At 41.5% G+C, this 12,050-nt stretch overlaps 1 protein-coding gene across 1 annotated transcript in view; it reads left to right on the top strand.

Annotated features, from left to right (window-relative positions):
• The window catches only part of ST8SIA6 (ST8 alpha-N-acetyl-neuraminide alpha-2,8-sialyltransferase 6), a 143,006-nt gene that overhangs the window by 76,250 nt on the left and 54,706 nt on the right, over positions 1-12,050 (top strand). Inside the window, exon 3 of the mRNA XM_065919578.1 lies at positions 5,220-5,309. Coding sequence (XP_065775650.1) covers positions 5,220-5,309 — 90 coding nt within the window. The remainder of the gene's footprint in view (positions 1-5,219; positions 5,310-12,050) is intronic.

Genomic DNA, 12,050 nt, shown 5'->3' with positions numbered 1-12,050 from the left:
GGAGGCTAATTACTTCACAACATTTCAGTGGGTTCAGACCATCATCTTGAGTTAGTTTGGGGTCAGGGTCTCTTTCTGGTCACATCCCAGACTTCTACCTAACTGTGAGCTCTTCTGGCAGCAGCCTCTGATGTGCTTTCTCTGTTGCTTTCTCTATCATTTCAAGTTCTCCCTGACATTCAGTCCTTTTGGATGGGTCATTCCAACCTGATGCCCAGTCATCCTTCCTCAGGTTACAAATCAGCTCACACGTGTCTTGGAGCCATTTCATCTTGTGCCACATTGCTTGTGATCCCCCAATCTTTAATTTCTGCTTTTATCTCGATGAATTTCTCTCTGTCCCCTTTGCCTTGTCTGAGAGATGTCCCCAGATCAGAAGTTAAGGAGGATTTTTCCTAATAACCTCATTTGGGTGGGTGCCAACTTCTCAAATAGGATCTGTCCATGGGTCATGACCTTGCTCAACTCAGACTGGAAAGGTTTCTTCTCTTCCTCTCTCAAGAGCAAGTAAGTCCCTCACAGTTCTTCTCATGGGCTCAGATCCAAGGAACACATGGTGGTAGTTTAGTCACTAAGTTGTGTCCGACTCTTTGCAACCCCAAGGACTATAGCCAGCCAGGCACCTCTGCCCATGGGATTCTCCAAGCAAGAATACTGGTGTGGGTTGCCATTTTCTTCTCCAGGCTGTCTTTCTGACCCAGGGATTGAACCCAGGTCTCCTACATTACAGGCAGTCTCTTTACTGACTGAGCCACACCAGGGAACCTTGAACATCTAATTCTCACTTATTCCCACAACAGAGGACTGATGGTCTAGCCCTCACTCTGGAAGGCCTATTGCCTTACACTTCCCTATGGATCCTGGCATCTCCTATGGAGTCAGGTCTTCAAGCATCTTAAAATGTGGTGGTTATATTTCTGTCACTTTGAATAACAATCATTGTTGAAAACAGCATGAGCTAGGAGTCTTGACTAAGAATCATTGAAAGGGGTTATATTGATCAGATGCCTAAAGTAGACAAACGTTTGAAATTTAAGGGTTCTGCAGATCAGCATTTTTAACACGTTCCTAGGAAGGTTTTAATGACATTATATGAAAAGGAAGAAAAGTAGGGATGAAAGGAAGAAAAACTAGGAATTCAAAGGAAGAAAACTTTGAATGAAAAGGGGGCAGGACAGAAAGAGAGTGCAGAGAACTCAAGGGGCTTCCTTTCTGTTCCTTTGGCTGTGAAGTGACTTCTGTGGGTAGGAGAGGTTGCCAGCACCTATAGCAACAACAGTTTGAGGAAACAACACAGCAAGTCATTTAGGAGAACAGGAATGCAGTATTTATTTAGTAACTTTCATATGCACACCCCATGTAATCCCTTGCCTTCATCTGCCTGAATGGACTGGACAGCTTATAAATACCAGAAATTTATTTTTCATGCTTCTAGAGGCTGGAAGTCCAAAATCATAGCACCTGCAGGTCTGGTGTCTAGAGAGCCCACTTCCTTATAGACAGCCGTCCTCTCACTGTCACCTCACAAGGCAGAAGGGGACTGGGAAGCCCTCTTGGGCCAATTTTATCAGGGCACTAATCCCATTCATGAGGACCCCCATGACCTCATGACCTCCCAAAGCCCCACCTCCTAATGTCATCACCTTGGGGGCTGGTATTTCAACCTATGAATTTTGAGGGAGACACAAACATTCAATCTGTAGCATCCCTATAAACTACTGAGTAAAGATTTGAACAAGGAAACTCTTGGATTTCAAAGGCCAAGGTCAGAGAGTGGAACCCAGATTCAAGGCTGGCCCTGCTGGCTGACACCTAAGGTCCCCTTTTCCCCTCTAACTTTACTCTTGCATCTCCGCTTCAACCCAGATACCTTCATTTGCTTTCCGTGTGCCTTCTGTGATTTCAGTTGGGCAAAGCTGTTTGGACTTTATATTAGCAAAGATACTCACTGATTTAAGAGAAGTTCTATGAAAGACTCAACCGTAATGATGCCTGCTTCTCTGTTTCATGATTCAGTCTTGCAAAGCCATTGTTATTCAAAGCACTGCTGGCTCAGTAATTCACTTCATTAACGGTGCTGCCTGAATAAAATACACAGCAAGTTAGAAATAAACAATTCTTTGGAAAGTATGATAATACATTCAGAAAGTGCAGAAGGTGAGGCATGTAGACAGAAAGAGGAAGGAAGTGGGAAGAAAACCTTATCAAGGTAAAGAGGAGTTTTGTGAGCCCATAAGATACTTGTACACTGTCTTTTTAGACAAAATTTCTGGAAGATTAATTATGACTCTCTCTTGTTTATATCTTTACCTTGATACCGCCTGCTCCCTCACCTCCCACATCCAATTTATTATGAAGTCCTGTCAGTTTTATGTCCAGAATAGATCTCAAACCTGTCAGCTTCTCTTTCCGCCCATGGATGGTGGCTGTGGGCTTCTGGTCCACTCCTGCACCCTGATGATCTCTTCTTCCAGGCTTGGAGGATGGTTGCCCTTTTCTGAAAACTGCTGTGAAATCAGGTCAGGCAGACGGCTAGTTCTGGCCAGGCTGAAGCATTCAGATACAGAGTAAGACCTTCCAGCACTTTCTCCTTCTGCCACAGCAGTTACGGAGGCAGGTTGTTGAAAGAGCCCTGAGAGTGGAGTATGTGGTATTTCTAGATCACATGGAGCACGGCTGCCCTAGAAAGTCACCTAGTGTCTAGCGGCCATTTCATGAGCAAGAGACGTCAGCAAGAGAAAAACAAATGTCATGTATTAACGCATATATATGGAATCTAGAAGAATAGTACTGATGATCCGATTTGCAGGGCAGGAATAGAGATGCAGACAAAGAGAATGGACTTGTGTACATAGCAGCAGAAGGAGAGGGTGGGACAAACAGAGAGTAGCATTAACATATATACACTATCATGTGTAAAACAGATAGCTAGTGGGAAGCTGCTGTGTAGCACAAGGAGCTCAGCTTGGTGCTCTGTGATGACCTAGAGGGGTGGGGTGGGGCCTGTGGGAGGCTCGAGAGGGAGGGGATGTATGTGTACATATAGCTGATTCACGTGTTGTATAGCAGAAACTAACACATCGTAAAGCAATTATCCCCATTAAAAAAAAATACCCGGTAAAGGTTACATAAATACTGGTATGTGCAAACAAAACAAACAAAAGAAAGAAACAGAGTTTTGTGATGGAAAGCACCTGCCAGTGGGCAACCTCAGTCTGGAATGTTCCCCAGCAAAGTAGCACCCTTGGATTACCCTGGGGATCTCCACCCAAATGACACCTTCTCAGAGGCCCCCACGCGATGCAGGCAGCTCTGGTTACACTTCTCCATCGCATCCACTGCTGTTTTCAGGGTCCTGTCCACAGACTAGAATTTTCTATTTGTTCGTGTGGTTTTGTTTGGTACACGTTGTTCTCCTTAACCAGACGGGAAACTCCACTAGGGAAAGGGCCTGTGTTCTGTGTTTTCCAGCTCCATATCCTAAGCCTCCTGTGGCTGGTTCCTAACTCATATTAGATTCTCAGCAAATATCTTCAGGATGATTACATAGATGCATTAACAAGAAATTGGAGTTGTGTGCATATTTTTGACACATAGGGAGAGTGATGGTTGATATTTTTTGAGCTCCTACTCTGGTAGGTATGGTATAAAGTGCTTTTCTTTCCTTTTTTAAAAAAATTATTTATTTATTTGGCTTCACTGTGTCTTATTAATAGGGCTTTTCCGGTGGCTCAGATGGTAAAGAATTTGCTGCAGTACAGAAAACCCACGTTCGATCCCTGGATTTGAGGATCCCCTGGAGAAGGGAATGGCAACCCACTCCAGTATTCTTGCCTGGAGAATCGCATGGACAGAGGAGCCTGGTGGGCTACAGTCCATGCAGTCTCGAAGAATGAGACATGACTGAACATCTTATTAAGAGTTGAGATATATGGGATCAGTTCCCTGACCAGGAATGGAACCCAGCCCTGCTGCATTGGAAGCCTGGAGTTGCCGGAGTCTGCCGGCAAACGAACTGGTCGTGGACGCAATCGCCGAAATACCTAAGAAAATAAAGACTAGGAAAGATGGGGTTGAGGGGGACGGAGTCAGCTCTCGACTGAAACTGACAACCGACAACTTTATTGAGGGGTAACATACATATATATGCTAACAGGATTCACTAAATTTAGATCAAGGACATGTATACGTGCAGAATCGCAGGCATTAGTCTTCGCTCAGGAATTTTATCTTAACTCTTTAAGACTAGCAGAGCAAGGGACTGGCGTCTTAGTATGATTACAATCAGTTAAAGATTACCTAAGATTACCTAGACATAAACCATAAACAGGAGCCTGACAGTCTCGTCAGGAAAATGGGTAAAAGGTCACTATAGCAATTTCCTTGAGGGAGGTAAGAAAGGCCAACCTGCACTTTAATAAATCAGGGGTGGCGGGACAGAGAGGGACCTCTTGATCTCTCTCAGGGCCAAGAAGGAGCCTGAGCAGTCAGGCCGGCTCCCCGCATGGAGTCTTAGCCACTGAACCACCAGCGAAGCCCCCCCAGTTGCTTTTCATTGTTTCCTCTACCGTGTATATATCATGACAATAACACTGTAAGTTAGGTACTAGAGATGCAGAAACTGAGGCCTGAGTCGGCTAACTAGTAGCACACATGTGTCTGCAGGGCTTATTAGGCAGCCCGACTCCATAACCTGTTTCCTTAACTTGCTTTTTTGATTTGGTTTGTTTCCAGCTCCAGTTTTTCGAAGCTCATACAACAACAACAGGCCCTTATATCACAGCTACTGTAATAATTAAAGGCCAGGTTTATCTTGCCTTCTTTTGAGAGAGAATTATCGATCTTCTGTGTCTGCATGCTTCCTACCAGAGACAACCATCTTTTTAAAAATAGTGTCTGTTTACACTCACAATGATTAAAACTATTCAATAACTTGTTCAGTTATATACTAACCTCAAAATATGAAAACTTGAAAATATAGTCTTCCGAGGAGAGTTCCTTTCTATTTTACTTTATCATATCAGTTATTAAAAAATTTAGACCCGTCGTCAGAGGTGAAAATATCAATTTCCTTTTCCATGGAGAAATTCAATAATGGGATAAAAAATTAGACTTCATTTGGGTACACTGTATCAATAAATCTGATTTTTGTTAACTATATCTCATAAATTCTGCTTTTAAATCAATCTGTTTTTTTTTTAATCTCTTTCATGAAACAGCACATATCTGAATGAGAAGTCCCTCCAACTGGTGGAGCGGTGCCAAAATCTGCAAGCGGGCTTGGAGACTTTATCTAACAGAAAAGGAAAGTAAGTTCTACTCTTCACATTTAATTTGATTTTAAAATAAGTGTTTTGTGTCAAAAATGTTTCACAGCATCTTTAAAAAAAAATAGCCTCTTGAAAATTTTTTACTTAATTCATTTTTGACTGTGCTGGGTCTTCGTTGCTGCAAGGGCTTTTCTCTAGTTGTGGTATTCGGGCTTCTCATTGAGGTGGCTTCCCTGGTTGTGGAGCACAGGCTTTAGGGCATGTGGGCTTCAGTATTGTGGTTCCCAGGCTCTAGAGCACAGGTTCAGTAGTTGTGGCGTACGGGCTTAGTTGCTCCATGGCATGTGGGATCTTCCTGGATCAGGGATCAAGCCCATGTCTCATGCATTGGTTGGGAGGTTCTTAACCACTGAGCCACCAGGGAAGGCCCAGGCTCTTCATAGTCCCCTGATATTATGCTTGAATTTTTCTGCATCCAGCCCAGGCCTTTGGGAAAAGTGCCTTCTTTAAGTTTTTCTTATATGACTCAGTTTGAGCTGGCCACTGTTTTTGCCAGGACCCTTGCTTATGATAGATTGGTCAGAAAGACGGGTTTGATAAAGGACAGAAATGGTATGGACCTAATAGAAGCAGAAGATATTAAGAACAGGTGGCAAGAATACACAGAAGAACTGTACAAAGAAGATCTTCATGACCCAGATAATCATGATGGTGTGATCACTCACCTAGAGGCAGACATCCTGAAATGTGAAGTCAAGTGGGCCTTAGAAAGCATCACTATGAACAAAGCTAGTGGAAGTGATGAAATTCCAGTTGAGCTATTTCAAATGCTGAAAGATGATGCTGTGAAAGTGCTGCACTCAATATGCCAGCAAACTTGGAAAACTCAGAAGTGGCCCAGGACTGGAAAAGGTCAATTTTCATTCCAATCCCAAAGAAACGCAGTCCCAAAGAATGCTCAAACTACCGCACGATTGCACTCATCTCACACGCTAGTAAAGTAATGCTCAAAATTCTCCAAGCCAGGCTTCAGCAATACATGAACCTTGAACTTTCAGATGTTCAAGCTGGTTTTAGAAAAGGCAGAGGAACCAGAGATCAAATTGCCAACATCTGCTGGGTCATCAAAAAAGCAAGAGAGTTCCAGAAAAACATCTATTTTTGCTTTATTGACTATGGCAAAGCCTTTGACTGTGTGGATCACAATAAAGTGTGGAAAATTCCGAAAGAGATGGGAATACCAGACCAACTGACCCACCTCTTGAGAAACCTATATGCAGGTCAGGAAGCAAGAGTTAGAACTGGACATGGACCAACAGACTGGTTCCGAAGAGGAAAAGGAGTACGTCATGGCTGTATATTGGTCACCCTGCTTATTTAACTTGTATGCAGAGTACATCATGAGAAATGCTGGGCTGGAAGAAGCACAGGCTGAAATCAAGATTGCCGGGAGAAATATCAATAACCTCAGATATGCAGATGACACCACCTTATGGCAGAAAGTGAAGAGGAACTAAAAAGCCTTTTGATGAAAGTGATAGAGGAGAGTGAAAAAGTTGGCTTAAAGCTCAATATTCAGAAAATGAAGATCATGGCATTTGGTCCCATCACTTCATGGGAAATAGATGGGGAAACAGTGGAAACAGTGTCAGACTTTATTTTGGGGGGCTCCAAAATCACTGCAGATGGTGACTGCAGCCATGAAATTAAAAGATGCTTACTCCTTGGAAGGAAAGTTATGACCAACCTAGATAGCATATTAAAAAGCAGAGACATTACTTTGCCAACAAAGGTCCATTTAGTCAAGGCTATGGTTTTTCCAGTGGTCACATATGGATGTGAGAGTTGGACTGTGAAGAAAGCTGAGCGCCGAAAAATTGATGCTTTTGAACAGTGGTGTTGGAGAAGACTCTTGAGAGTCCCTTGGACTGCAAGGAGATCCAACCAGTCTATCCTAAAGGAGCTCAGTCCTGGGTGTTCATTGGAAGGACTGATGCTGAAGCTGAAACTCCAATACTTTGGCCACCTCATGCGAATAGTTGACTCATTGGAAAAGACCCTGATGCTGGGAGGGATTGGGGGCAGGAGGAGAAGGGGACGACAGAGGATGAGATGGCTGGATGGCATCGCCGACTCGGTGGACTTGAGTTTGAGTAAACTCCAGGAGTTGGTGATGGACAGGGAGGCCTGGCGTGCTGCGATTCATGGGGTCGCAAAGAGTCGGACATGACTTAGGGACTGAACTGAATTGAACTGAATACTTGTGAATGCTTCTTTTCTTAATTTTTTAATACTTATCTTTATTCATTTATTTATTTATTTGGCTATGGTGGGTGTTGTTTGTGGCATATGGGATCTAGTTCCCTGACCAGAAATCAAACCCAGGTGCACCCTGCATTTGGAAGTGAGGCTTCCCTGCTAGCCACTGGACCAGCAAGGAAGTCCCATGCAAATGCCTTTTTTCTTGCACAATAAGTACAATGAATTTTGAGGTGGATGTAAAGTAGCTCATGCATTGTAGATGGTGCTGCACATCTGTTTTGATCATGTTGGAGCCATTGTTTTCCTTGTCTGTTGGGCTCTTCCTCAAACTTTTCTTGAGGGACTCAAATTCCAAGCCTCTTACAGCACCCTCCATGCATCATATCTGTGGTGCCATACCTTATGAATAGTAGAACTTGGAAAAATTGGTCCTTACTCCCCCATTCCCTGTGACAAACTGTATGTATTTCTTGCTTGATGTGGGAATCAGTGTGTAAAAGTTACAATGGACTGTCTCCAACTCTCTCTCTGATGAGCTATTCAATATTTTTGTTCCCCAAAGTGACAAAAGTGCTCAATGTAACGATGATCCATTGCTGTACTTTGCAGCAAAGTCCTTGCATCAACATGGTAGAGTGTTCTTTAATCATGGAAGGTGATTTGTTTTCAACGCAGAGAATTAAAAAAAAAATTTTTTTTGCCACACCCCAGAGCATATGACACTTTAGTTCCCTGACCAGGGCTGGAACCCATGCTTCCTGCATTAGAAGGCGGAGTGTTAACCACTGGACCACCAGGGAAGACCCCACTGCAAAGAATTTTACAACTCTTTTATGGGCATCAGCAAATATGGTTAATTGCAGTATGCTGATGAGATTGCCTGAGCATAGTTTGCTGTCTCACTTTTTTCCTATTGTTTTGGATTTGACGTTAAGACTTTTTCTCAGTTGTTGTTTAGGGGGATACCTTTCCATGATCTGCACAATTTTCAGCCAGCTCATATAATTAGCCTGCACTAGTATTCTGTTTGGTAAAAGTCTAGAGAAAGTAGGCATGAACTGCCCATTGTTATGAAAGTGTTATTTTGCTCATAGGAGACTAATTTGTTCAATAGTATTGTCTATTGTCAGGAATTGTACATTCTGCGACCAGTGCTGATACAGAGGTACAGGGGACAATTGGGAACGCTATTCAGTGTGTGGTAATAAAAAGCAATTATGTTTTCTTAGAAATAATGATTTAGCTCTGTTTTTGTCATGGTCTGTTAAAGACTTAGAATTTCCTCTTTCTTCAGCCAATTTTCCCCTTTCAGATGCTAAAATAGAATTTAGGAAGATGGTGTTAGAGTGGGAGGGAGCAGTGTTCTTTCTCCCACTGATCTTGACTACTTTTTTAAAAATTAATTAATTAATTTTAATTGGAGGATAATTACTTTACAATATTGTGATGGTTTTTGCCATACATCAACATGAATCGGTTGACTACATTTTTGAGTGAAAGAAAGCTAATGGTTGGCATCGGGATTCTTTCTTTTCTGTGCAAGGCTATGAGCTCCAGGATTGTGAGTCTGTGGTTCTATCTGTGGTGCCTATCACAGGACTCAGCACATAGTAGTTACTCAGCAGATGTTTGTGGAATTAAACTAATAAATGAATAAATATACTTCTTAGGTCTTCAAAGGATTTTTCTTCACCATCTCTAACTCTGTCCATAAACTTCAATTCCTGTTTGAAAACTAAATTTTTAACTCCTCTGGCTCTTTCTCTTTGAATCTGAAGTTTTCTGTTTTTTCCTGCCTTGTCCTTTCTCCTTGAATGTTTCTCTCAGTTTCTCCATCTCAATCCTTTTTACCAGGTGTCTCCCCGATAAAATATTATATCATACTAAAATGCTGCCTAGCCATCTTATCACTGCTAGCTTGCATTTTTCAGTATGGCAGAGATTATTTGTGATCTTTTCTGCTTACTTTTAAAAAAATTATAATTGTGTGAATATTTAAGTTGCCTATCTTAGTCCACATCGTTTCAGACCAACGAGCTGATTTTTTAAGAGCAAAGACTTCAGAGGAGCTGACCCAGGAAATGATCTCATTCCTCCCCCTCTTGGGTTTTGCTGCCTCTGTCACTGTACTGTTTTCTTCCTGTGTTCCTCTTCCATTTTCCCAGATGATCATGGAACCCAAGAAAGGTTACATCTATATTTGTTCAGTTTCTCCCATCTGGTCAGGATAGATTAACTGCTCTAACAGAATCTCCCCAAACAGAGTATCATATCACAATCTTGTGTTCTCTTTCATACAATGTTCAGTATAGACCTTCCTTCTTGATTAAGCAATTCTTCTCTGACTACTGACTCAGGGATTCTGAATCCTTCCATCCTATGATGCAGACATCTTCAACAGGTGATCTGAGGGTTGCTGCAGAAGGAGAGGGTGCTATGGAGAAGGTACACACAGCTTGGAGGGGACATGCATAACTTCCCATCATATCTCACTGGCAGGAACCAGTCCACCTAGGTGTTTGGGGTCATGTGATTGGGATTGGCCAATAGAATGTGAGTGCAGTTGTCTCATGATGGGCATGAGGGTTGTAGTGGCCAGCTTGGGTGCCGCATACAGTAACAGCTACGTGATTTGGAAAGGGAGCTCCCATCAGTGACATCAACCAGGTACTTCTTTTTTTTTTTTTTTTTTCAACCAGGTACTTCTGCACGATATGCATTAAATATTAAATAGCTCAGCTGTTCTTATTATTGTATTGACAATAGGTCCCTCAGGTCTTCCTTAAAGATGAAAGGAAACATTTTGCTTAAACAATATCTTATATCTTCTGAACGTTTGAATAGTTTAAGTAGTGCTCCTGGTGAAAGGAGAGATTTAGTGATCTTCTTACAGAATGTAAGCCACTGCCCTACATCTTCCTGTGGAGTCATGAGGGCATGAAAAAGCCTCTTGCCTTCAAATAGCTTTTCTTGGTAAAATTCAAATTCTCAGAATTAAGGTTGGAACAAAGGCTTGCATCAGCTAGTTGTGGCTTGAACCATACACTGCTAGGTGAGTGTGTATGTCTGATGAGCTGTTTCATGCTGTACTATTTGAAATTGCCAAGAACAGTAGAATTTTCTGAAAGGATCATCTTAATGGGGCATCATAAAGATGTTTGTTCGAAGGCTCTGTTTGCAAGGTGAAAGGCAAAGTGAATTGAAGATTGGCCCTAAGTGTTCTTCCTGTTTATTATCTTGGGGAGCACAGCATGACCTGAATTGCAGCTTGAAAAGAAGTATAAATTATGGTAGATCAGGCTTCAAAAAACCTGACTCTGAACATATCACTTGTCAGCCTGCTAACAATGCAAGTATTGCTAAGTTTTAAGTTGTCTGCCAGGAAAAATGGTGTGTGGTCATAGACAAGATTTTCTTGGTGTAGAGTGATATATGGCTTGTCCACTCAGCTTTAAATCTATGATGCTTTCATTGCCTCTTCAAAAGATATCCACATTTTTGTGTCTTTTTACCTCTGACCCTTTAATTTGCCTTTTCTGGTCAGCTTTTAAGGGCTCAAAAATCTATCCCTCCTTCCTTTCATTGTCAGAAAGGAGACATTAACACAAAACAGTCATTCATGCCAACATGGTGTGTTCTTAATATCATGGGCATACCTGTTGGTAACCAAAGCAGTGGCTCTGTTTGCTGATATAAAATTTTAAGTTGGGCGAGTAAACTGATAACAAGGCTGTAGTAGAAGTCTCTGAAAACTTCTTTTTTGTGTGTGCAAAATCTGTCAAGGTGGTTTAGCCATCATTCTGTACCTCAAAGAGAACATAAGAAATAAGCAATTACACAATTTAAGAACTTGAGGGAATGAGTAGTCTCTTAAATTCTTTTGATCCATATACCTTTTTATATATAACTTTTCTTTTTCTAAGCAATCTAATTCCCTCAGTTTAAAGATAAAAATAGGATTATGACTTTTTTCAGAGTCAGGCAATCAGTTAATGGGAAGGAGGAAAATAAAATATTTTGTGTGTGGTTGTTGATGCTGCAAATTAACCAGCATAATTCTAATCTGAATTCTGTAGTTAATACTTGGCAGGAGTTGCTTAGTATCATTTGTTACCTTGCTGATGATTAGAATAGTGTATTAAGTGTTTGTCAGTGGAAATAAAACTGAATTTTCCCTCAGAGAAAAATTGAAACACTGACTTCTGCATTATACTACAATCTTGATTATGTATTCACATCAGAAGGATTCCTAGTACTTGCTCAAATAGCAAGTCATTTGAAGGAAACCTTTAATAGGAAGACAGTGACAATAAAAATAATCACACTTATTTAAGGTCATTAAGAAATAATTGGAGTGAGATGGAGAAAGAAAGTGAATCTATTGCATTTGTTCACCATTTTCAAATATAACAAGTATTGTTAAAGGTATTGTTTATCTACTATTCCTGGTAGCCAAACTTCCAAGATGGTGCCCAATAGTCCTTCTTTCCTGGTGTTTACATGTTTTCCTCCTGCCTC

This window comes from Muntiacus reevesi, chromosome 2 (genome assembly GCF_963930625.1).
Source record: "Muntiacus reevesi chromosome 2, mMunRee1.1, whole genome shotgun sequence".
Classification (NCBI taxonomy): domain Eukaryota; kingdom Metazoa; phylum Chordata; class Mammalia; order Artiodactyla; family Cervidae; genus Muntiacus; species Muntiacus reevesi.
This window is presented reverse-complemented; position numbering and strand designations above follow the sequence as displayed.